Source organism: Oryctolagus cuniculus, chromosome 11 (assembly GCF_964237555.1).
Source record: "Oryctolagus cuniculus chromosome 11, mOryCun1.1, whole genome shotgun sequence".
Taxonomy (NCBI): domain Eukaryota; kingdom Metazoa; phylum Chordata; class Mammalia; order Lagomorpha; family Leporidae; genus Oryctolagus; species Oryctolagus cuniculus.
The window spans coordinates 52,934,840-52,959,890 of record NC_091442.1 but is presented as its reverse complement, the minus strand read 5'-3'; the positions used below and the strand labels follow the sequence as shown (position 1 = coordinate 52,959,890).

The following is a 25,051-nucleotide window of genomic DNA, read 5'->3' as shown; positions in this document are numbered from 1 at the left end:
GACTGCAATGGCAGGAGCTGTACTGATCCAAAGCCAGGAGCCAGGAGCTTCTTCCTGGTCTCCCACACTGATGCAGGGGCCCAAGGACTTGGGCCATCCTCCACTGCTATCCCAGGCCATAGCAGAGAGCTAGATTGGAAGTGGAGCAGCCAGGACTAGAACCGGCGCCCATATGGGATGCCAGCGCTTCAGGCCAGGGCATTAACCCGCTGCACCACTGTGCCGGCCCCTCTAGTTGGCCATTTAAAAAAAATATATATATCTATATATGTCATTACTTCCAATGCAGTGTTCCATAGAACAGGGGCCATCCTCGTCACACATCTAATTTGATGGGAATAACCTGGATTTCTCCCCTTAAACATAAGTCTGACTCTTGGACTGAGATTGTAGTTGAATGTTTCCTAAAGTTTTGTTTGTGACTCTTTTCCTGCGGATGGTTCTTCTTACCTTCGAGAAAAAACTGTGCAGATATCAAGTAAAGTGCCTGTTGACTTAAACGGTATCCCGAATCCCAGGGTAACTTTGCATGGGTCAATAGCTTTATTAAAGTTGACCTTCTAAGAAGATAAACTACTTGAGCCAACAGCAGAGAGATCCTGGGCCCTCTGACTGCGTCCTTGGAGGGGAAAGGGCAGCTGGCCCGGCTGGTGGACAGCAGCGAGGGGCTACGCCTGGGTTCTAGGCTCAGACCCCCTGGCAGGAGACATCGAGGCCCCAGCCCGAGAACAGTAATGACAGCTGTTTTTGAGCACTTACTATGTACCTATTTGTCTAGCAAGTGGTTTATTTCAGAGCCATCCTATGAAGCGGATACTATGATTCCCCCTCAGATGATGGGGAACTGAGGCACAGAGCTGGAACTTGCTCAAGGTCACACCAGCTGGCACCTGCCAGAACTGAGGTTTAATCCCAGACTTCAGAGCTTGTACTCTTTTAAAGATTTTATTTATTTGCTAGAGTTACAGACAGAGAGAGGGAGAGAGAGAGAGCAAGAGAGGTCTTCCATCCACTGGTTCACTCCCCCAAATGACCACAACGGCCAGAGCTGCACCGATCCAAATCCGGGAGCCAGGAACAACTTCTGGGTATCCCACATGGGTGCAGGGGCGCAAGCACTTGGGCCATCCTCCACTGTTTCCCAGGTACACTAGCAGAAAGCTGGACCGAAGTAGTGACTCGAACTGGCGCCCCTATGGGATGCCGGCACCATAGACTGGGGCTTCAACCCTTTGCACCACAGTGCCAGCCCCCATTGTTACCTTTTTTTAAAAACCCACACTCTTCAGTTTTTTCTTTGCTGCCTTCTGCTCTTCTGCCTTGCCTTAAATGGGGGAGTGCTCCACACATTGGTCTTGGACCTCCTCATTTTCTTTTTTTTTTTTTTAAGATTTATTTATTTATTTGAAAGAGTCACAAAGAGAGAGAAGGAGAGGCAGAGAGAGAGAGAGAGAGAGAGAGAGAGAGAGAGAGAGAGAGGTCTTCATCCGCTGGTTCACTTCCCAATTGGCCGCAATGGCCGCAGCTGCCCAATCCGAAGCCAGGAGCCAGGAGCTTCTTCCGGGTCTCCCACGCCGGTGCAGGGGCCAAAGGACTTGGGCCACCCTCCACTGCTTTCCCAGGCCATAGCAGAGAGCTGGATCGGAAGTGGAGCAGCCAGGTCACGAGCCAGTGCCCATACGGGATGCTGGGACTACAGGTGGCAGCTTTACCCACTACGCCACAGCGCCAGCCCCACAACTTCCTCATTTTCTTTCTATACTGTTCCACCAGTAATTTTCATCCAGATCTTCCAGATAATAACTCTGTAATGTATATAACTAGTCCATGAGGAATGTGTTCAACACGATACTAAAAATAGTAGTAAAATAGTAAAAATAGCTTACAGGTATCTCAAAGTTAACATATCTAAAACAGAATTCTTTGTTCCTGTCCCTATATAAACCTGCTCTTCCCAGAGATTTTTTTTTAAGAAGGCTTATTTATTTGAGAGGTAGAATTACGAAGAGAAGGAGAGACAGAGAGAGAGGTCTTTCATCCACTGGTTCATTCCCCAAATGGCTACAGCTGCTGCAGCTGTGCCAGTCCAGAGCCAGGAGCCAGGAGCTTCTTCCAGGTATCCCACATGGGTGCAGGGGCCCAAGGACCTGGGCCATCTTCTACAGCTTTCCCAGGCCATAGCAAGAGAGCTGGATCGGAAGTGGAGCAGCTGGGACTGAAACCAGTGCCCATCTGGGATGCCAGCACCCAGACTTCTGGTTCGTGTCCCCAGGTGCTTGCAAGAGCCAGGGCTGGGCCAGGCTAAAGTCAGAAGCCTGGGTCTCCATTTGGGTCTCACACATGGGTGGGAGGAACACAAGTACTTGGGCCATCATTTGCTACCTACAAGGATGCAATTAGCAGAAGGCTGGATTGGAAGAGGAGTAGCTGGCACTCAAACTAACACTCCAATGTGGAATGCAGGTGGTTCCATAACCCACTGCGCCACAGTGTCCACCCAGACTTCTCCTTTGCAGTAAATTCAAGACATTTACTCAATAAATATTTATTAAAGTACCTACTATGGCCATGAACAAGACAGACAAAAAACCTGACTTCATAGAACTTACATTCTATTGTTGGGGGACATATAATACACAGAAAAATTTGTTACAGCATACATTAGAAGATACTGGGGCCATGCTGTGGATTAGTGGGTTAAAGCCCCGGCCTGCATAGCCAGCATCCCATATGGGCACCACTTCCAGTCCCTGTTGCTCCACTTCTGATCCAGCTCCCTGCTAATGCACCTGGGAAAGCAGCAGAGGATGGGCCAACTCCCTGTGCCCCTGCACCTGCATGGGAGACTTGGAAGAAGCTCCTGGCTCCTGGCTCCTGGCTTTGGATTAGCTCAGCTCCAGCTGTTGCAGCCATTTGGGGAGTGAACCAGTGGATGGAAGACCTCTCTCTCTCTGTCTCTACCTCTCTCTGTAACTCTTTTAAATAAAATAAAATAAAAATAAAAACATACTAAGGACTGTGGCTGGCACTCTTGCAGTGGGTTAAACCAGTGCTTGCAACACTGGCACCCCAAATCAGATCACTGGTTCGAGTCCTGGCTGCTCCACTTCCAACCCTGCTCCCTGCTAATGCACCTGGGAAGGCAGCATTTGATAGCCTAGGTGATTGGGCCCCTGCCACCCATGTGCAAGACCTGGATGCAATTCCAGATTCCTGGATTTCCCAGGCCATTGTGGACATTTGGGGAATGAACCAGTGGATGGAAGATCTTTCTCTGGCTCTTCCTCTCTGTCATTCTGCCCTTCAAATAAATAAAACAAATCTTAGCTCTGGCGCCGCGGCTCACTAGGCTAATCCTCCGCCTTGCGGCGCCAGCACACCGGGTTCTAGTCCCGGTCGGGGCGCCAGATTCTGTCACGGTTGCTCCTCTTCCAGGCCAGCTCTCTGCTGTGGCCCGGGAGTGCAGTGGAGGATGGCCCAGGTGCTTGGGCCCTGCACCCCATGGGAGACCAGGATAAGTACCTGGATCCTGCCATCGGATTAGCGCGGTGCGTCGGCTGCAGCGTGCCGGCCGCGGCAGCCATTGGTGAACCAACGGCAAAGGAGGACCTTTCTCTCTGTCTCTCTCTCACTGTCCACTCTGCCCGTCAAAAAAAAAAAAAAAAAATTTAGAAGAAAAAAATTAAGGGGCCAGCCCTGTGGCCCAGCTCCCTACTAATGAGCCTGAGAAAGCAGCAGCTGATGACCAAAGTCCTTGGGCCCCTGCTCCGTGCCACATGGGACACTCAGATGAAGCTGCGGGTTCCTGGCTTTGGTGTCCCTTATCAACCAATAAGTCTCAACTCAATTGTCACCTCTTTCCAGGGAACTTTTCCTGGTAACTTCTCCAGTAGAAACACCGTACACAGTGTACAGCCCAGCACACTGCATCAGAAGACTTGCAACCCTTCATCAAGCAAATTCACAAGACAGTAGATGAAGAGCGGGTTCTTTTTAAAAACATCTTTATGTTCGTTTTATTTGCAAGGCAGAGACCCAGAGAGAGCGAGCGAGCTTCATCGGCTGGTTCACTCCCCAAATGCACACAATAGCCAAGCACAGGCTAGGAGCCAGGGATTCCAGGCAGTTCTCACAACGCAGGTGGCAGAGACGCAAGCACCAGAGCCTCCCACGATGCATACCAGCAGGAAGCTGGAACCCGACACTCCCGCTCGAGACGCCAACCGAGCCCTCCTTTTAAGAGGACAGTTGCTCTAGCTTTCGCAGGCATCTCTCACAGCCCCAGACGTCTCTCCTTCGAAAATGCTTCCAGCGGTTTCTCTGGGCCGGGATGACTGGACCCCTGGGCACCGCTCCTTCTCCCGGGGTCGCTGCTTTCACAGGCTCCTGCAGCCGCTGCAGACATCAACCTCCGCGCCCGCTGTAGATCAGCCCCCCACCCAACTCCCTGCAGCCTAGAACCCCTGACGCTTCCTTTATAGGCTCTTCCGATTAGGAAACCTTTCACTTCGGGCTGTTGGCAAACAGGTGCCACCTCCGCAGCCATCGCCACACCCCCTCCACCCCGCCCACAGGAAGAACCGGAAGAGATTTCCCAGCCCTTCGTGTCTGACCCGGAAGTAGACGTACCTCACGGAAGCCGGCTTTGGCCCTGCGGCTGCCGCCGTCGCCACGGAGAAATTGTTGGGAGCTGGCGGCCTAGGAATGGTGAGACCTCGCGGTTCGCCTCTGAGCGTTCTGAGCGGAGTTGGGGGTGAAATGGAGTTTCCCGGAGTGCCGCGGGGGACGACCCCCCCCACGCATAAGGTTTGGGGCCCCGCCCAGGTAGCGCCCCGAAAATCTGCGCATGCGTCAGTCGGACCCGGCCGGAATCTGGCCGGAGGTGTTACGCATGCGCGCAGGTGGCATGCAGAAGGTGGGGTGAAAATTGGCTTGCGAGTGGACCGCGCTCTCCCCGCCACCAACTTGTGTGCCTGAATCTGGGCTTGTGAGAGCGTCGGGGTTCGCTTGGTGCTTTGCTCTGAGTTGCAGAACTGACTTCCCCACTCCACCCCTGAGCCCGTGAAGGGTCCTGTACCGAACCCCCAAACCTCTCGGGGCGGAGGGCCGGGGGAAGAAGGCGGGGCGCGAGGGGCACACACGGGGCCGGGGCCCGGACTCTGCGCCCAGAGCCACCCGGGCCAGAAGGGGCGGACCCCGAGAAGCCCGGTGCCTAACTTCTCGGGGAGGGGGGGTTGTTAGGAGCAGCCCCCTCCCCGTGGGGGCCGTTGGTACTCGCAGTCCCCCGAACACCCATTTTCTACTTTGCATAAGGTACCTGTAAAATGGCCTATATCAGCCGTGAGTGTAAAACCAAAAGCCAGTGAGATAGACCGGCACGAGTTTTGTCTCCTGGCCCTTTTCCTTAGTTTGCAGTCTCAAGGTGCTTAACCTAGCAGTGACGAGTAGAATGAGAGGGTTCTGGAACCTTCTACAGCAGGATGTACCCCTTTTTTCTGGAATCCTCAGTTTTTGCGCTATCTCGTGTATCCGTGACCTCCACGAGTAACCTTGGCCTCGTGCCCTTTGCACTTCTCCCTGGCTGGCGGGACTCCAGGGGACCTGAAGCCAGTATAAGGAGGTGAGGCCGGCTGGGGACTGAGCCTCAGGAAGCCCCCTTTCTCCTTTGCAGAATCTCCCAGCCTCTAAGCTCATCTGGTCAGAATCCTCGGATGAGCCTGTGGGATCCTTCCTCCTGGCCCCGTGGTTTGAAACCAGTGGCTTTGGGACTGTAAGAGGATGGACAAAGGTAGTACGAGGCCTGGCCGGCTCCCCAGATGCTCAGGCGCCGGGCATCTGCAGAGTCCGCCCGTGCCTGGCGTGTGGCTGGGCACTGCCACCTCCCCCCGACCCGGGCCAGCAGTGCCCGTGAACCCCACAACAGAGCCCCGGCTGACTGACTTGACCTGAGCTGCCTGGCGCTCTTTGGCATGGCTGCATTTCGACAGCAGAGCAAGCCCCGTGTGTCGGCATCACCAGCCTGACCTGAGCCCCGGGAGGGCTGGAAGGGGAAGAGGGGCTGAGGCGAGGTCCCTTGTGCAGAGGCGAGAGGCCCTGCTGAGCTCCGAGAGGCCTCACGAACCACTCCGCTTCCAGATCCCCAGGGGCTGCTAGAGTCCACGCTGATGGCATCGGGCACCGCCAGCCGCTCGGAGGACGAGGAGTCGCTGGCAGGGCAGAAGCGGGCCTCCTCCCAGGCCTTGGGCACCATCCCGAAGCGGAGAAGCTCCTCCAGGTCATAAGGGTTCGGGGTGCGGGTGATGGGAAGGGGAAGCAGGACCGTGGTGCTGGGCGCCACGAGCCTTTGTGGCCGTGGCTCCCTGAGCCCCTCTGGGGCGTGAGCAGAGTCATCTGCTCCTCCTGTCCCCCCAGGTCTCTGAGGGCAGGGGAGACAGGTACACAGACCCCGACGTGCAGGCAACCCCCCGTGCCATCCCAGGGGTCTGCCGGCTGGCAGTGCTGTGTGCCCCGAGCCCAGCTCTGCCGCCACGTGGCTGTGGACCGGAGCGGTTAGCATCCTGCCGGGAGCCCCATCTTGATTTGGAGGCCGGATGGGTGTAGACGAGTGGCAGGGCCGGGCTGGGGGCGTTCACCGGCCAGGTCCCTCCGCAGGTTCATCAAGAGGAAGAAGTTCGACGATGAGCTGGTGGAGAGCAGCCTGGCCAAGTCCTCCACCCGGGCGAAGGGGGCCAGCGGGGTGGAGCCGGGCCGGTGTTCTGGGAGCGAACCCTCCTCGAGCGAGAAGAAGAAGGTGAGGGGCCAGGAGCTGCGGGGTGGGGGGAGCGCCGGGTTTCATTGCCCCAGAACCTCCGTGTCGGCTGCCAAGAACCTGGCAGGGGAGGCTTACGAGAGGCCCAGACTCTCCTGGCCCGAGTCCCTCCCTCCTGGGGCCATCTCTTCCTCCTCCCCCTTTCCTGCTGCAAACCCACCCCACCCCACGGCACCAGTGCATCCTGTATCACATTCCGCGTGGGAGGCATGGAGCGTGTATCTATTCTGGGAGCAGACAGCCTGTTCCCAGCATTGCGGGGTGTAAAAATAACCCCCAGGTGGCACTGCTATGGCCCCAGATGCCATACCAGCAAGTGTTTTCCTGGTATCCTCCCCACCCACCCTCCGTCCTGGGGTGGGGTGCCCCCAGCTAAGAGAAGACCCCATCTGCTGAAGGGGTGCGTGGAAGCCTTTGGCAGGGACGGGATGGGACCGGGTGTTGGAAAGCGGAGCTCTCTGCCTGGGCTTCGTGCCGTGGCTGCCGCCGACTAGGTGGAACCCCAGGGCCTGAAGCCGCATTGCCCCCCTACCCGCTGTGTGCCCGTCTCTCCTTCGCCTCTGCCCAGGTGTCCAAGGTCCCCAGCACACCCGTGCCTCCCAGCCCAGCCCCAGCCCCCGGCCTCAGCAAGCGCGTGAAGAAGAGCAAGCAGCCGCTTCAGGTGACCAAGGACCTGGGCCGCTGGAAGCCTGCGGACGACCTCCTGCTCATCAATGCCGTGCTGCAGGTAGCGCTTCCGCTTCCGCCAAGGACGGGTGCCCCCTCCTCACCTCCTGGCCCCGGTCCCCCAGGCCAACCTGGCCAAGGCCCTGTGGGTGATGGGGGGAGCCTTCCCAGTGCCGGCGCTGGAGCAAACCCTGTAGGGGCCTTGCAGACCAACGACTTGACGTCTGTGCACCTGGGCGTGAAGTTCAGCTGCCGCTTCACCCTGCGGGAAGTCCAGGAGCGCTGGTACGCCCTGCTCTACGACCCCGTCATCTCCAAGTGAGTGGGGCCGGCTTCGGCTCTGGGAGGTTCCGGGATCACCAGGGCTGGCTCTGGGAGCACAGAGAGTTGGCCCTGGGCTTTGCAGCCCCGGGTGAGAGGGACACCTAGCGGGCTCCTAAGGCAGGCTTTGTCCCGCCTCCAGCCCTCCCAAACTCCACGCTGACCCCGGCAGGTTCTTTCTCCAAAGAGGAGGCAGTTGGAACAGAGCAGCACTTAACGCCCTTTTCTGCTCTCACAGCCAGGGCTCCAAGTAAACCTGAGCACACACACACACACACACACAGAGCACGGAGCACATCCCTCCCCCCCCCCCCCCCCCCGGCTCCTAGTGCAGTGTCTTCAGAGCTTGGTTGGATGCTTAACGCCCATCTTCCTCTCCACGGGCCCGGGAGAATGGGCCGGGCTCAGCTTGGGAAAGGAGGAGGTGGTAGGTGGGCCCGGCTAGCGGGCGGCAGCTTTGGCCGGTTGAGAAGGCAGGGCCTGGGAGGGAGAAGCGGCCGGTCCTACAATCCATCTCAAGACTGGACTTGCAGGAATGTGGGAGCCCTGGCTTCCTGAGTTGTGTGTCCATTCCTTTGACACACGCAGGCGGCCACAGGAGCTGTGCTGCTTTGGGCTCTTCCCCCGAGGCCCTGGCCCCTAGGTTTCGGGTTTGCGAGGTCTGCAGGTGTGGGGAGAGCCGGAAGCCCAGGCTGCTTGCCCGCCCTCTCCTCCTGTTCCCAGGCTGGCCTGCCAGGCCATGAAGCAGCTGCACCCGGAGGCCATCGCGGCCATCCAGAGCAAGGCCCTGTTCAGCAAGGCCGAGGAGCAGCTGCTGAGCAGAGTAGCATCGGTGAGGCTGAGGCTGGACGGGGTAGGGAGTGGGGGTGGGGTGGGGCCTGCCCCTGGCCTGGGTGCATGGCTGCCCACGCTGGGGAGCCTGGGCTGGCAAGGCGACGTGAGCGTGAGAGCATCCAGACGCCCAGAGCCTGTCTCTCGCACCCCGCCCCCCAGACCAGCCAGCCCACCTTGGAGACCTTCCAGGACCTGCTGCACAGACACCCGGATGCCTTCTACCTGGCGCGCACGGCCAAGGCTCTGCAGGCCCACTGGCAGCTCATGAAGCAGTACTACCTGCTGGAGGACCAGACAGGTAGCACCCTGGGAGCCGGGGGGGCTGCTCTGGGCACCCTGCCCTCGCGTGCCCTGTCACGTCCCCCAGGGGCCCGGTATCCACTTTGGGATGAGGACCCTGAGGGAGGCCTACAGCTAGGGGAGAGGCAGAGCGCCTGGAATTCTGGGAAGAATCCAAGCACAAGAGCCGTCTCCCTCCTGTCCGTCTCTGTTTCTTCCGTTCTGGGAGTCACACGTTAGTGTATTCTTCACGCAGACCGCTCAGACTTGAGCAAAGTGTGGAAGTCCCTCCCACATTCACCCTCCCCTCTGCCTCCCTCCCACCAGGCAGTGCTGTCAGTCACATGCCCCCCCCCCCGTCCTCCCCCACTCCCCGTGCCAGAGAGCAGGGTGCCTCCTGTCACCCCACCCCCAGGGACCGGTGCCGGCGCGGCAGCCTCAGCACGCAGCAGGCACTGCCCAGTGCCGCAGGGCCCCGGGCTCTGGGCTCCTCGTGCGAGCACGCTCGTCCTGCCCGGGTTCCTGCCCGCTGCCTTCCGCCTGCTTTCCCATGCTGTTCGCAAGGTGCCACTCGGCTCTGCCCCTCCCCTCCCCTTCCCTCCAGGGTCCTGAGCTTCTGGTATGGAAGAGAAATTTCTCGGGGGGGGAGGTGGGGGTTGGAAATCTCTTTCCTTCTGCTAATTTGGTGGCCCAGGGGGCAGCCCTCTTGATTCTGGAGCCTGCCGAACTCCGCTGCTCCCTCAGGCCTCGCCGAATGCCCAGGAAGAGAACAGATGCTGGGTTAAGTTAAGAGTTACCTTGCATAAACTTCCTTAAAAAGAGCGTCCTTAGCAGTCTGGGTCCATGCACATGCGCTTTGCCCTTTGCTGTTCAGAGCCGAAAGTCTCTGGGGACAGGCAGTGCCCGCCCGGTGAGCTGGCAGGTCCCTGATCCATCAGATGAGGAGGGCCAGGCAGCCTGGGGGCCAGGGGAGGAACTTTGAGGGGGGAAGCTCCCCTAATTTCACGTTAGAAGTAATGAAGCGATTTCCCAGCTCCCCCGGCTGTTCTGTGTTCTTTGTCCTGTGCCTCGGTGAGGCCGGAAGTGCCAGGCCACCGGCGATGTGGCACAGGGGGCAGCCTGGGTGTGGAGCCAGGAGGCGGGACTGGAATCCTGGCTCCGTCCCGAGCAGGGGCCAAGTCGGTTCACCTCCCCTTGTCCCTGACTACTCGTGTGTAAAATGCAGTGGTTCAAGGCCACACAATCGAGAGCCTTTTTGTCCACTGAGAAGTCCACACTGGTAGCTCGGCCGTGACGGGCAGCCTGGGCGCTCACCCTCCTGTCGTTTGTTCAGTGCAGCCGCTGCCCAAGGGGGACCAAGTCCTGAACTTCTCTGATGCCGAGGACCTGATTGACGACAGCAAGCTCAAGTGAGTGGCTGGGTGCAGCGTCTGATGAGCGCTGGTCGCTCCTGCGGGCCCTGGGGGGAGCTGTGGTTTGTACCCCTCCCCCTGCCCCCGTGCTGAGCCCTGTTAGACTCACCGTGTACCCCGCCCCGCTGCACACAGAGTAGGAGGCTGGGCCGGGGCCGGGGACAGCCTACCGGCCATTTGGCTAGAGGGGCCCGGGAGTTCCCGAGGGAGCCTCACTGATTGTCTCTCGCCCCTCAGGGACATGCGCGATGAAGTCTTAGAACACGGTAAGTGTGCCCTGGGCCGAGGGGACAGTGAGGGCGTGGTGCCGCTGCCCCCCCCAGGCCACGCCTCCTCAACTCCCTCCCCTCCCCACCCCCCCAGAGCTGACCGTGGCCGACCGGCGCCAAAAGCGGGAGATCCGGCAACTGGAGCAGGAGCTGCACAAGTGGCAGGTGCTGGTCGACAGCATCACAGGTGAGGGCCGCATCGGCACCCCCAGGCCCTGCCGTGGCCCGGCTGCGGCCTCCACGGTGCCCGGGCGCCGGCTCCCCTCCCTCCTCGGCTCGGGCCCGGGCTGGGCTCCTGCTAACGCTGCCGTCCCCCAGGCATGAGCTCTCCGGACTTCGACAACCAGACGCTGGCCGTGCTGCGGGGCCGCATGGTGCGGTACCTGATGCGCTCGCGAGAGGTGAGGCAGCCGCGCCCCAGCCGCCCGGCCCCTCGTCCCACCCCGGTTCCTTGTCTTTCCCTGGCCAACCCCCTCCCTCAGGGCCAGGCCTCACTTGCCCCACTTCCCCAGATCACCCTGGGCCGAGCAACCAAGGATAACCAGATCGACGTGGACCTGTCTTTGGAGGGTCCGGCCTGGAAGATCTCCCGGAAGCAAGGTACGCCCAACCAGAAGCCTGGCCCCGGGGCTGTGTGTGTCAGAACAGTGCCTGTAGGATCCGGAAATTCAAGATGTCTGCCTTAGGGGTGCCGCAGCCTCTGGCCGCCTGCCAGCCCCTCACGCCTTTTCTTCCTGTCCGGCAGGTGTCATCAAGCTGAAGAACAATGGTGACTTCTTCATCGCCAACGAGGGCCGGCGGCCCATCTACATCGACGGGCGGCCTGTGCTGTGCGGCTCCAAGTGGCGCCTCAGCAACAACTCGGTGGTGGAGGTGAGCAGGGGGGAGCCAGGGGCACCGGGGGAGCAGGGGGAGCCGCCTCGGGGGCCTGGGCCCAGCCCACTCTGCCCTCCTCTGCAGATCGCCAGCCTGCGATTCGTCTTCCTCATCAACCAGGACCTCATCGCCCTCATCCGGGCCGAGGCCGCCAAGATCACCCCGCAGTGAGGTGTGGGAGCGGGGGTCCCCCGGCCTCACTTCCCCTGCCAGTCCTGGCTTCGGGAGAAACCCCTGCCCATGGCAGGCAGCAGGAGGCCAACTGCTGGCCCATGGGTTGGAGCCTTCAGGGCGAGTGGGGCTGGCGTGGGCTGCCGGAGGGGCTGGGACCCACCTCCCTCCCCGCGGCCGCCCTCCCCCCATCTCCCTCTGCCCCCCACTCCTGTGTGTCTCCAGCTGTTAGCCTCAGACTTTGCTTTGACTGTTTTTTTTCTTTTGTAAATAAAAAGCACCAAATCCCAAAGTAGTTTCCTTTATTATTATTTTTAATATAAAAAATGGGGCAGGTAGAGGCAGGGGCACATGCGGGGGTGGCAGCACCCCTCCCTGCCCTCGGGGTGCCCCTACCCCCCCACTGGGCCCAGGGCGGAGCAGGCCGGGGAGGGTTCCCAGGAGGCGGGGTCCGGAGGTCCCTGGCCCCTGCCCTGAGCCAGCAGGCAGCACACAGTCCACAGGCGACAGTCAGACCCCCGTACCTTCTTCCTGTGACCACTGCACTGAGCCGGAGCCGTGGCAACCGATAAGCACCATCTCTAGGTTGTGGGGGTCCCAGGGCAAGGCCAGGCCCCCCGACCCTGGTGGGGGCTCTCCAGTGCTGGTGGCCTCGGCCTGGCTCGTGGCCTCGGTGGGCCCAGTCCTAGCTGCTTCCTCGGAAGGAGGGGGCGAGGCCGGCGTGCTGGGCTCAGAGCAGAGTTCCTCCGAGCCGGGGGGCTCCGAGTCCGAGGTCGAAGCCCATAAAGCTGTGGCTCGAGGCCAGGGGGAGCTCTGAGATGCTGGGGGCCCCCAGGGCCAGGGTGCCATGAGAGGAGAGGGTCCTCGTGGGTGGGGCCAAGTTCCGGTCACGACTGAGCCAGCTGGGGGCCGCGGGGCTTGGGAGGAGGCGTCGGTGTCCACTCGCAGGGGCTGCAGGAGCCCTGAGGGGCTGGCTGGGCACCGGCCCTCCCCATGGGGCTCCAGCATGAGCTGCACTGCCTGGCGCAGCGACTGCAGCCCCTCCCGCATCTGCAGCACCTGCTCGGACAGCTCCATCACCTTTGTTGGGGGGAGCAGGCCACCAGGGTCAGGGTCAGGGTCAGGGTCGGCAGCGCACTTGTCCCCACGCCCTCCCCGCCTCGCCCCTTACCTACCGCCTGCTGAAGCTTGTCCAGGGTGTCTGTATTTCTCGCCTCGCTGGGCCCAAGCGGGACAGTGAGCAGGCCGCTCTCTGTGGACAGGAGGAGGGGGTCACCAGCCGGCGTGGGAATATGAGGCCATAGCGTGGACAGGACGTGACTTGGGAGTATCAGCTTCTGGCCCTGCCCGAGGGGCTGGTTTGCACACACACTGCTGGGGCAAGCTAATCCCCTGGCAGCCCTCAGACCCACAGCTCCCAACCTTGTCCACTTCCCAGGGCTTACCCTGGAGCCAATCTCACCCCTGGTACCCCATGAGCTGATTGACCAAGCCCTCCCGCCTTGCCCATCCCCAGCCCTGGTACCTGGTACTGGGGAGGGCCTGCTGCTACATTCCAAGCCAGGCTTCCCCACGCGGAAGGAGAACTGGGGCTGGTCAGAGGATCCACAGCCATCCTCAATGCCATCTACAACCCTGTGGAAGCAACAGAGCATTCAAAGGGCAGATGCTGCAGGGTCACACGGCCTAGAGGCCGTGGCAGCCCAGAGCTGATTGCATGGTCCCTTCCCTGGGAGCTGGCGGCTCAGCTGCCGAGAGCCAAGCTGGAGCGAGGGAAACAGCTAGGCTTCCCAGGGGAGTTGAGACGGAAGGGTGGCACCCGGGGCACGGATGTGCCTGGAGCTCAACCAAGGTGGCCCCACCTACTCACCTGGGGCTCAGTTCCGGGGGCACATTCCATGGCACAGGGGGCAGCCGCAGTCCCTCTAGGGTCCGTGGGTGAGTAGAGGGTCCAGCCTCTTCCCTCAAAGCCCCGGCCCGGCTCGGCCGGCCTCTGCCGCCGAGACGGGGCCGGGGTGCAGTTCGACGTGGGGACAACAGCTTGGCAGCTGAAGATGAAGAGGTGCAGCCAGGGGACAGCAGGGGACTGGAGGGCTCATCGGCGGGGGCTGGCGAGACTGTGGGGCCCTGTTCCCCATCTGTCTCCTTCTCCTCCAGTGTGGACATGAGGGTGTTGTCGCCACTCAAGGAGCTGGTGTCCACCTGGGGACGGGGCCAGGGAATCAGTGCAGATGGCCGCTGTTGGGCCCCACCTGCCTCCCCTCCCAAGCCTTCTCTTCCCCAGAAGTGCCAAGAGGTGCTGGCTAAAGAGCAGCAGCCTGCTTTGCCGATGACACCACAAAGTGCCTCGCCCCCATCGGGCCCACGGCCTCCTTCCACTTGGCTGCAGCGCCAATGGCTGGCTTGGGATTTGTGCAAGGACACAGGATGAGCCGAAGCCGGTCTCTAACTCTGCCACGAAGAAGCAGGGGAAGCCACCCCAGTCCCTCTTTAGAAGCCGCCTGGGGGCTGGTACCCACCCTGCCAGGCACCGTGACCCAGGGGGCGGACCTCCGTTGGAGCCAGTGGACACGGCTTCCTTGAACGAAGACTCTGCTGTCTCAGATGGAGCCCAAGGAGGGCTTGGGGTGGGGTGGGGGGAGCGGCTGAGCAGAGCTGGGCTGCTGCTGAGAGTGTGTGGGGGAGCCCACGGAGGGAGGGGGCTTCCGGACTAAGCCGTGCCTCACACACAGCACCTCCCCAGCCCCAGCCTGCGCCCACCTGGTCAAGGCACCCTAGCACCTCCCCCAGCCCCTGTGCGCACGTACGCAGCGCCCTCACCTCCGCAGAGCTTCCCCCAGCACCCAGGTTGTAGCTGAGTTCTCCTCGGAGACCGCGGCTAAAGCGCGGGGCAAACTCGGGGTACAGTGCAAGGCTCTCGTGCAGCCCGGCCAGCTGCAGGCACTGGAGGACACAGTAGGTCAGCCCCTTCACGTCGGCATTGGCCTTGACCACCTGCTCCCGCCGAGGCAGCTCACAGCCAATCAGATCACCCTTCCCTGGAGAGAGGAAGCAGGGATCAGCCAGTCACCCCTAGGAGAGGGGGACGGCCCTAGCCTGCTGGGCTTCCCCCCTCGCTTGGAGCCAGGACAGAAGAAGAGAGAGGCTGGGACCCCACCCTGACCCCTGCTGCCTGCCTTGCTAGAGCCCAGCCAGGCTTGGAGCACACACAGCACTGGGATTCAGGTTCGTGTTTGTTCATCAGAACTGGGGCTCTAGCACGGAGCTGTGGTGGGTTCTACCAGTGGGCGTGGAAGGACGTGTGTTAGAATCAGTGGCACAGGGCGTGTCTGTCCACAATCGGGTGAGGATTAAGACGCCTGCTGCACTGGAAGCCCATATGGGTACTGATTCTAGTCCCGGCTGCTCCACTTCCAATCCAGCTCCCTGCTATGACCTGGGAAAGCAGTAGAAGATAGCCCAAGTCCTTGGGTCCCTGCACCTGCGTGGGAGACCTGGAAGGTCTCCTGGCTCCTGGCTTCAGCTCCTGCAGCCACTTGGGGAGTGAACCAGCAGATGGAGGACCTCTCCTGTGTCTTTCTCTCTCTCTGCCTCTGCCTCACTCTAACTCTGCCTTCAAATAAATAAATCTTATTAAAAAAGGAAAAAGAGTTGATGTCGTTAATGTGCCCAGCACAGAGATGGTGAATCCAAGTTCATTTCCCTCCTTTCGATTCCAAACCACAGTCCCCTCTCAGATCATCGCTGGCACAGTCAGCGTTCAATTCAGCACCCTCTGCCGGACAAAGGTGGTAGCTGCCGCCCCCCTGCTGCCGTCTGTGGCACACACGGGGCTGAGGGGCTGCCTCCGTGGAGCCTCGGACTCTTGGTCAAGCTTCATGAAGAAGACATCCTGTGCGTGTTTCCTGCTCGGTGCCAGGCCAATGTCGGGCTTCAGTTAAGAACCGTAGGGGGAGCTCAACACCCGCATTTGGGCAAAAGCACTCGCTGTCCTTTTACGCCCTCTCAGAGAGGACTGTGTGAGTCTCACCATCCAGGAGGGGAGGTGAAAAATCAGCAACATCACCGAGGACCGGTACGGGGCTGGGAGCTGGTTCCCAGGCTGGCATCGCAGCCCTGCCCCTCACAGGGCAGTTGGTTCCCGGAGCTCGGCCAGCTGCGGATGCTGGGGCCGGCAGAGTGCACTTAGATGGCCAGCGAAGTGGGCAGGTGGGGAGAAGGGCTGGAGCAAAGCAGAAGACACAGCCACAGTGGGGCCGGGAGCCAGGGGTCCGTCCGTCTGGGCATCCAGAGCCTCCCAGGCCATGGCATAAACTTGGTCTGGAACCCATGGGCAGGGACGGGAGGCATCAGTGCTGGGGACACTGTGAGGACCAAGGCCCAGGGTGGTGGCTGTTCTGTGGCTCTGCCTGCATCAGGAGCGCTGAGCATAGCTATTCTGAGTCTTGGTGCCAGCTCCAGCCACCCAGCTTCCTTGCCACGTTGCAGCCCGCTCCACAGTCTTCTCTTCCCATCTTTCTAGATCTCTCCAGGTCTCCACAGTCGCATCAGTCAGTGTGATGCCACCCTCCTTGCTCTTTCTTGGGCTTTGAGTCTGCGTCGTGGAGGCGCCAGCTCAGTAATAAGCCTCAGCCACTCTGGGCAGCGGCCTCGGCTGCCTGACGACTCAGCTGGGTCCGCCATGGTCAGTTCCATGCCCTGGATGAGCACCCCGTTACCCACACAGGCTCCGGGGTTCCTTGCCCTCCAGGGTCCTTGTAGCCAATGGAGCTGCATCTCACGGAGGCAGCCCGAGCTTCCCAGAGCGGTTGAATGTGCTTTCCAATCCACCAGCGCCCAGACACCGTGACAGAAGCACACGATGGGCCATCAGTGGACAGCTTCCAGCCAGGTGCCCAGTCTTTGCTGTCCTTCCACCTCTCTCTGACCTTGGTCTCCCGCTTTGGGAGAGAACAGTAACCGCTCCTCGCTGGCTGGGTTGTGAGACCTGAGCAAGATGCAGCAGGTGCACAGCCTTGTTCTCAGGGCCTGCACGCCTTCTCCTCTTCCAGGGAACTCCTCATCTCCACCCCTTTCTTTCACCAGAAAAAGGAACCACCATCCACTGTGGGTTCTGTTCCTGCCTGAGTCTACCGCTCGGCGTGATGCAGCCCAGCCCGGCACCTGCTCGGGCATCCTCCTGGCCCCAGGGCAAGCAATCATCTCTCCCCAGGCCATGAGGTCAACTTCAGCTCGGCCGAGCCCTGGCCCTCCCATCCCCAGTGTCCGGTCGTCTGCCCATCCCAACAGGTGCACCACCTCTCCCGTCCTCTCCTACCTGCCCCATGGTTCAATCTGCCCCCAGCAACACGGCAAGAACTGTCCCCTGGAGTTGCCACCTTGTGGTCACTGGGCCTTTTCTGAACTATTTCCAGGACTCTAAGGCCACTCCTGACTCTGTCCTGGCTGTTTCTCTCCTGGACACCTGTGGGCAGCCCCTTTCTGATTCTCTGCAGATGGGGGGTCCTGGTCTCTCTCTCTCTCTCTCTGTCTCTCTGTCTCTCTCTCACACACACACACACACACACATGGGTCCCTGTTGCCCTCTCTCCCACCCTCACAAACCTAGGATGGCAAGCACGGTGCCACCCTTGAGCACCTCCATGGAACCGGAGCAGACAAAGTAGAGAGCTTGGAGGGCGTCGCCCTGGTGGATGAGATACTCCCCGGGCGTGCAGAAGGCCGGCCGCAGGGCCAGCGACAGAGCCCGCAGGCAGCCGCGGCTTGCAGCCTCGAACAGCGGCAGCTGTAGGACTTCCTTGTGCAGGTGCATGGCGATGTCGGCGCGGAGCTCATCCGGGAGGCTTTGCAGTAGCTGCCGGGGAGCAGAGGTTGGTGGGGGGCGGGGTTGGCCGAGGGAGATGCAGCCCCTTCCCACCGGGGTGCAGTGAGCGAGCAGGGCTGCCTCTGCTTCTGCCTCCTGCAGTCATCAATCCCAGTTGTCCCCCCTCCAGGCCTTGGGCGTGTGCAGCAGGAGGCGCACGGGCCTCCCCGCCTTCTGGGCTGCCCTCTGTCCCAGGATGCACCGCCCCCGCCCACATGCGGACCCCTGGCCAGGGGCCCAGGGCAAGAGGACAGCCCCGGCACACCTCGGCGGTGTCAATGCCGTTGTTCGCCGCCCAGGTGGCCTGGAAACACTCGAGCATGCGCTGTTTGAGGGGCTTGGGGATGCGGTGCGTGCGGATGTAGTCTCGCAGGTCGCGAGTGCGGCTGTGGTAGAGGAAGCGGCGGGCGTACATGCGTTGGATGATGGCTGTCACGTTCCCAAACACCACTGCGTGCATCAGGGCTGGAGGAGGCAGGAGCTGGTCACCTACAGGGCTGGCTTGGCCTCGTGCCGCCATGGCCCACCTGCACCCAGTCCCTCCCAGCTCCGGCCTCGCCAAGGGTGGGGGGCGGAAGGGCACGGCGGCCGGGCCTGGCCTCACCGCCGATCAGCATGGTGCAGATGGAGAAGATCTTCTCTGTGTCAGTGTTGGCGGACACGTTGCCAAAGCCCACGCTGGTGAGGCTGCTGAGCGCGAAGTATAGGGAGGTGATGTAGGCGCTGCGCAGCGACGGCCCGCCCAGGAGCTCCAGCCCCGTGCCGTTGGCTTCGCTGCGGCCGCTGCTGCTACAGTTGTCTCCGGGCCCAGAGCTGTTCCCGCCTGCTGCGGTCCGGCCCACCAGGTAGTAGGGCGTCTCCAGGCGGCGGGCCAGTTCCTGCAGCCAGCCTGCGGAAGGCGAGGAGACAGGAGCTGGGGGGAGGGGCTGAGCAGGCAGAGGATGTCCCCAAGGTGCCAGCCACAGCCACAGCCCCTCCCACTGAGAGGGCCCTCCCTCAAACCCATGTCCTCAGCATGGCCTCTGCAGGAGGTAGGACTGGGCGCTGGTTAAAGAACTGTGGGGGTTCTGGGCTTCCCAGGGCATACAGAGGTCCTGGCAGAGCTGGGGGGGGGGGGCCTTGAGGAGGAGGGGGGAGCGGACTGGCCGATGGGGAGTGAGTGGCCTCACTCGCCCTCCTGTGGTGCACTTAGACCTGCTCCATACTCTCCCCAACGCCTGGGAATGCACCCCGAGAGGTAACCCACAGCCCTCCTGTCATCCCCCCATGCACCTGCCCAGCAACCTCGCTGGGTGCCAGGAGCTTCCTGCAGGGAGAGGCGGAGTGAGGCCAGGTGCCAAGGTGTACAGAGGGGGCTGAAGGCGGTGACGAGTGGGGGTCAGAGGGCGTGGCTTCTCCTCTGTCTTGGCCACGAGCCACCAGGGCTCCCTGCGGTGGGCACCAGGCTGCTGCCCGCACCTGGGGGGCTCCTTGACCCTGGCTGGGTGCTGGGGGTCCTGCACAGAGAAGTGCCTGCAGCTACCTCCCTCCGTGTCCAGTGCAATCTGATAACCCAGGCTGTCTATGGGGCTACTGGGAATCTGGGGAAACATCTGGGGCCACACCGTGGAACAGGGAACCAAAGCCAGGAGCCCTCCCCACCCACCCACCCACCTGGCAGGCTGGGCCAGCAGCCCACCCGCCTGCCCCAAAAGGACAGCTCTTCCCCAGGCTGGGCCCCGGCAGCTCCACATCTTGGTACTTAGTTGCGGGGGTAGGAGGGGACAGTTTCCTTGGAGAGAGGAAGGTGACAATGCTAATCACTGAGCCCACGCTGAACTCACAGAGGTCAAGGGTGAAAGAGGTATCCGTGTGTGTCTGCCAAAGAGCCAGCAGCCCCCCCCCCCGACTCCCCCGAGCCTATGGTGGAGGGGCCTGAGTCCGTGCAGGAGCCAGAGCTGTTTCCAGTCTGTTCAGCGTTGAGCGGGGGGACAGACAGGGGCACCTCGGGATGGAAGCCCAAGAGTGCGTATGGATCCAGCTGCAGGCTTAGGGGGTGGCACCTTGGTCCACCCTGGGGTAGCTAAGACAGGATTAGGTCTTATTTTGTTGTATCCTCTCCTGCCCAAGTGTCCCAGCTCCCCTCCCCCACAAACTCAGCAGCCCCAGCACTCAGGGGACAGCCAAGCGAAACTTCTGGGGCACACATGGGCCCCCTGGCTGCTCAGTGAGGGAGAGAGATGACCTGCAGGAGCCTTGTCCACCCAGGGCTGACCAGGACACCTTGCGACTCCATCTGGACACCTTGGGACCCCACTACAGAGCACTAGGAAGCTGGGGGCCGAGAGGGGAATGGGAGGCAGATCAAGAGTTAGAAATGGAGAGGCCCAGGGGCTGTGGCAGAGTGGGTAAAGCCGCCGCCTAAGATGCCAGCATTCCATATGAATGCCAGTTTGAGTCCCAGCTGCTCCACTTCCAATGCTGCTCCCTGCCAATGTGCCTGGGAAAGCAGCTGAGGATGGAGCAAGTGCTTGGGCCCCTGCACCCATGTAGGAGACCTGGAAGAAGCTCCTGGCTCCTGGCTTTGGACTGGCCCAGCTCCAGCTGTTGTGGCCATTTGGGGAGTGAACCAGCAGATGGAAGACCTCTCTCTCTCTCTCTCTCTCTCTCTCTGTAACTCTGCCTTTCAAATAAATAAATAAATCTTTAAAGAGTTAGAAGCTTGTTGGGAGGGGTGAGGGACACGCATCGCAGGGTTTGTCCCCAGAAGTGCCGCTCGGGCTTCCCAGCAGAGCAGGGGTGCAAGGAATGTGACAAACATTTGGCCACCAGGAGGCCCCAGCGGGCGACCGGGTCTCCTCGGCAGTGGGCCCCTCCTCCGGCGCTCACGCACACCACAGGTACAGCATTGCCACGTATCCCGCACGCATATTCCCCCCCTCGCCAGCCCCGACCCTGAGCCTCCAGTACCAATCTCAGGCAGCTCCGACTCGCTGCTCTCGATTTCTCGCTGGCCGATGTAGAACCAGACGCAGGCCACCCAGTGGGCGAGCAGGGCGAACGCGGCCATGAGCAGCGTGAGCACCACGGCACTGTACTGCGAGTACCGGTCCAGGCGCGGGAGCAGGCGCAGCAGGCGCAGCAGCCGCACGGTCTTCAGCAGGTGCGCCCCGAAGTACTGAGGGAGCCGAGGGTGGGCGGAGGCAGGAGCAGGGGGCGGGGTCACCCTGGGCTGGCTTCTCCCCGCCCCTCCCCGGGCCCCATCCACCCACCCAGCCGAGCCCAACTGACCACGTTGACCTTGAAGGCGTGCAGTAGGTCGAAGGGCAACGCAGCGATGACATCCAGTAGGAACCAGGTGGTGACGTAGTGGAGGCAGATGGACTTGGGGGCGAACACCACCTGGCCGGACTTGGATACGAACGTGGTGCGGAAGTTCAGCACGATGTCTGTGGGGAAGTCCGGGGCAGGGGGGACGGACTCAGCTGGGCTCCATGGGCCGGGTCCAGGGGACGGTTGTGGGGCTCCGGGGAGGAGAGCGCGTGGCACAGGACCACATACCAAGGATGAAGAGCACTTCCACGGCCAGGTCACAGACGCTGGGCGGGCCGCGGGCAGTGCTGGGCTCCCGGGCCGTGCTCACACACACGCTGTAGGGTACAGTGACAGCCACGTAGAGTGTGGCGAGCAGGATGAAGCCGTCCCAGGTGGCTCTCAGCGCCCCGCAGTGCAGCAAGATGAAAGGTGACTTCCGGATGGCGGCCACTTTGTACTCGGGCAAGTTTGGTTTCTCCCCAAACACTCCCTGGGACAGGCATCCAGTGGGGAGCAGAGGACATGGGCCCAGGCTGAGCAGGGGTACCATCTCCCCCAACCCCTGTCCCAGGGAATGGCTGGTCGCCTCCTTTCCCTTCTCCCACCCTCTGACACAGGCAATAGCAACCCCATTTTAGAGATCAGAAAATCGAGGAGCAGGGAAACCAAATGACTTAGCCCAGGCAACACAGCTGTTGAAGGGACGAGCCCATCTGGCCCAAGGTCAAGCCTGGCCTCCTATGTCTTCGAGGGAGGAAGTGGGAAATGCCCTCTTTCAGTCCCGACCCCCATATGCAGCCTGGGTGGCCACTGGACTGGCCCCCGGCTTCCCTCCCCCAAGCACACACACACCAAGGGCTCCACCCAACCTTGTTGAGCTTGTGTTTGCCCTTGGGTTGTTTCTGCAGGTGCCCAGACAGGTGGTAGAGCACAGCCCGGCTCCTCCGTCGGTTGGCATTGAAGCCTTTGGACCCCGCCCGGCCATAGCGGCGCCGGCCACCCCCTGCAAAAGGAGGGGAGACCGTGAAGACGAAGGGGTACGTGACCCTGGTTGCCAGCCCAGGACAGGTCTGGCTTATTCTGGATAGAGCTGAGGGTTCGGGTGCTCCTCATTTCCTGGGGTCATCTGCCACTCCCATTCATGGGCAGCCCTAGGAGTGCCTATGTCCACTACTCCCAGGAACTGTTTACAGGAGGCGGGGTGAGGGGAGAGCCAGGTGAGGCCCACAGGGACTGTCCATGGGAAGAGGCTGGAGGGAGAGCAGAGCTCTCTGGCAGAGGTGTGGCTGGGTGTGCGTGTGTGGGTGGGAGGGAGAGTATGCCAATCCCCAACTGGTGGCAGCCTTGTGATCTGGCCAGCGCCTGCGCCACTCCTTGGAGTATATTAAGAGAGGAAAGAACCCTGAGGACTTACAAGGGGGCTTTGGCCAGCCCTCCCCAGTCAGGAGCCAGGTGGGTCTGAGCTTAGCCTCACTCTAATTGGCCAGAAAGGGATGCTTTGCAGGTGCCAGGGGGAGTGTCTCTGCTTTCAGTCTCTTAGCAAACGGACTCAATAACTCCCACTTGGTCTCAAGATTCCGATCCTGGGAGCAGAGCCAAAGGTAGCACAGACCCCTTACCCAGCCGGGGGGCGGGGTCGATGAGTGCAGGAGGCCCGAGGCACCTGGTGGCCTGGCTGCGACAGCCTCATCAGCGGCCCCCCAGGCACCCACCTGTCTCCTTCCAGTTGTCAGGGCCCCCTCGGGTCTTGGTGTCACTGATGTCCTTGTGAGAGACCAGGAAGAGGGCCACCTCCCCTTTCTCGTTCTTTATGGGTATCACATCCAGGAGGCACCAGAATGGAAGTCCTGGGCACAAAGGCAGACTCAGCTCCACCAAAGTCCCACCCCTACCCCCAGCAGACACAGGCAGGATCTGGGAGGGGGGGGTCCTGGGAGGGGGCTCGACGGACTCCCAGGTGTGGGTGCTGTCAAGACGAGGATGCTTCTGCGCTGGAGGTGGGACACCCAGGAGGGGAATGGAGCCAAGCGTGTGGCTGGCCTCCCAGAGCCAGGGAGGAGGCCAGGGCCAAGAAGTGGGGTTGGCGTGCAGGGGTGTGTGGGAAAGCAGGGTGCAGACAGGATGGGAGAGGAGGGGAGGCTGCTCGTGGCGGGGCTGGCCGGGTGGCCCTCACCGCTCTTCCTGTACAGGATCAGCTCAGCCTTGAACTCCTTGTGCTCATCCAGAGCCTTGCGGATCTGCTGACGGACGAGCTCGCTGGTGTCCGGCCCGTAGAGGAAGGAGCAGGCACAGCCTCGCTGCATGACCTCAGCCCGGGAGAAGCCCGTGAGGTCGCAGAAGCCATCGGAGCAGTAGACCACCGGGAAGAGCCCCGCCACCTGGGCGTTGCCCAGCACGAAGTTACTATCTGCAAGAGAGTGCCTGTCGGTGCCACCCACCCCTTCCCAGATGTCCCGGGGAGGAGGAGAGGAGAGTGGAGTGGGGTGGGAGCTGGTGAGCACAGCACTCTGTGGCCTTGTGCCCTGCCCCCTGCCCGGAGCAGTTTGGGGGAAGGGGTGGGCATGGGGATGCCCAAAGAGGATGGCACTGTCAGCTCCAGGCTAGACCCCACGTGGGTCAGATCCACCTCCATCTCTGCCAGGCTCAGGTGGCTGGCCGCTCCCAGGGAAAGGCAACTGGACCGCGATCCACCCTCCCGCCAGCAGGCTCTGAGCCCCAGCTGTCTGACCCCGTGGTGCAGCAGGGAGTGCTGGTGGGAAGGAACGGGGGTGTAAGGACAGTGGCTAAGGAGAGTGGGGGGCTGCAGAGCCAAGCACACTGGCAAAGCAGATGGAGGAGCCTGGGGGGGGGGGTGCTCCATGGGCTCCCACCCCTGTCAGGAGCCAGAGACTGCCGAGAGCCTAGTGAAGAGCTGGGAAGCCCCCCCACCGGGAGTGATCGAGGGAAGAGGGGAGGGATTTGCACGACTTCCCCTGTCCCTGACCCTGAACCCAGGACCCAGCAGCTCAGGTGGCCTCATCCAAGTTGGGTGTCCCCGACCGTGGGGTTGGGGTTGGACGGGCTCCTGAGGCTGGTGGGTTCAGGCTGATGTATTGGGACACCCCGTGCCCACCTGAGTCCTGCCTGCTCCACCTCACCTGCCGGCCCGCCCCACCCCCCACCTGGGTCCAAGGGGAGCCATGCTGGGGTCGCATGGGTCAGAGCCACCAGATCCGAGTTGGCGCCCCCCCCTGGGGGGGACACACCACCCAGGGGCTTCTCGTTCCTGCCCAGTTGCTCCTCCTGGAGCAGGGTTGACCCTGAGCCCTTCGGGGAAACGGTGCCCGGAAGGGGACAGGTCCCAGTCTCAAGGGGCCGGGGAAGGGGGGCAGGTGACACGGGCGGGCGCCAGCCTAGCTACCCTGCGGCGAGAGACTGGCTGGGGGCCCGACTGCTCCGGGAGCGGGTGGAGGTGTTGGGGGGGTTGAGGGTCGCACTCACGCGTGCCGTCGAAGCGCGTGGCGATCGTGTCCAGGAAGGTGTTCTGTGGCGCCAGGAGCCCCCGCATGGCCGGCATCTTAGGCGGCGGCTGCCGCCCGCCCCATCCCTCCGGGGCGCCGGGGGCTCAGCGCCGGGGGAGGGCGCCCCGCTCGGCCGCCCCCCGCCGGGCCCCGCGCCCCCTAGCGCAGCCGTCGAAGGGCAGAGCTTGGCCAAGGCTCGCAGGCCCGGCTGGCCGCGGGTGCGCGAGCGGCCGTGCGCGCCGTCGGGGACCTGAGCATGGCGCGCGGCCCCTCGCGCCCTCGCCGCCCACGAAGCCCGGGCCCCGCGCCCCGCGGCCGCGGCGCTCGGGGCACCCCCCGCCCCTCCGCAGGTCGCGCCTGGATTGCGGGTCGGTTCCCGGGCGGGCTGCGCTCGGCGCCGGGTCCCCGCAGCCTCCTCCGTCTGTCGGGGAGCAGCAGCGGCTTCCTTGCCTCCCTCCCGCGCCCGCCGCCCGCACCGGGGTAACCATGGAGACGGGGCACACCCAGGCAGGGCCGCCTCCTTAAAGGGACAGGCCACCCGCTGAGGGATCCCCCCACCCCACCCCCGGTGACCTCGGTGGGGGCCGGGAGGCCGCGCCGCCTTCCTACCTCGCCCCAGGGGCCGCCCCACGCCGCCCGCCCACCCCTTGGAGGACGGCCGGCGAGCGCCCGGTGGGCTGGGGCTGACTCAGCTGGGAACAGGGGCGAGGCGTCTCCGCAGCAGAGCGGGGTGGGGGGGTGTTTCTCAGCCTCCTGGC

At 62.1% G+C, this 25,051-nt stretch overlaps 2 protein-coding genes across 4 annotated transcripts; one reads left to right on the top strand and one right to left on the bottom strand.

Moving 5' to 3' along the window:
• The first annotated feature begins 3,992 nt into the window (after positions 1 to 3,992).
• MCRS1 (microspherule protein 1) lies at positions 3,993 to 11,928 on the top strand. Of its 2 annotated transcripts, XM_051845445.2 has the most exons (15): positions 3,993 to 4,707; positions 5,672 to 5,788; positions 6,136 to 6,274; positions 6,652 to 6,790; positions 7,377 to 7,535; positions 7,683 to 7,792; positions 8,519 to 8,627; positions 8,789 to 8,927; positions 10,242 to 10,317; positions 10,558 to 10,586; positions 10,684 to 10,776; positions 10,908 to 10,990; positions 11,102 to 11,189; positions 11,335 to 11,462; positions 11,550 to 11,928. In XM_051845445.2, exons 2-15 carry the CDS (start codon positions 5,779 to 5,781, stop codon positions 11,634 to 11,636), a joined length of 1,389 nt encoding a protein of 462 aa, XP_051701405.2. In that variant the 5' UTR covers positions 3,993 to 4,707; positions 5,672 to 5,778; the 3' UTR covers positions 11,637 to 11,928. The 2 variants fall into 2 exon arrangements, with proteins under 2 accessions (XP_051701405.2, XP_069908296.1); XM_070052195.1 differs by lacking the exon at positions 5,672 to 5,788 and having other exon boundaries at positions 4,585 to 4,707.
• KCNH3 (potassium voltage-gated channel subfamily H member 3) lies at positions 11,922 to 24,903 on the bottom strand. Of its 2 annotated transcripts, none has more exons than XM_051845443.2 (15): positions 24,274 to 24,903; positions 22,967 to 23,200; positions 22,506 to 22,640; positions 21,663 to 21,796; positions 21,040 to 21,283; positions 20,770 to 20,927; positions 20,449 to 20,656; positions 18,104 to 18,388; positions 17,765 to 17,964; positions 17,241 to 17,490; positions 14,457 to 14,674; positions 13,507 to 13,838; positions 13,162 to 13,271; positions 12,812 to 12,888; positions 11,922 to 12,716 (listed from the first exon to the last, which is right to left on the bottom strand). In XM_051845443.2, the coding sequence occupies exons 1-15, from the start codon at positions 24,347 to 24,349 to the stop codon at positions 12,147 to 12,149; spliced, it is 3,231 nt and encodes a 1,076-aa protein (XP_051701403.2). In that variant the 5' UTR covers positions 24,350 to 24,903; the 3' UTR covers positions 11,922 to 12,146. The 2 variants fall into 2 exon arrangements, with proteins under 2 accessions (XP_051701403.2, XP_051701404.2); XM_051845444.2 differs by having other exon boundaries at positions 22,967 to 23,196; positions 24,274 to 24,899.
• Positions 24,904 to 25,051: the final 148 nt, after the last annotated feature.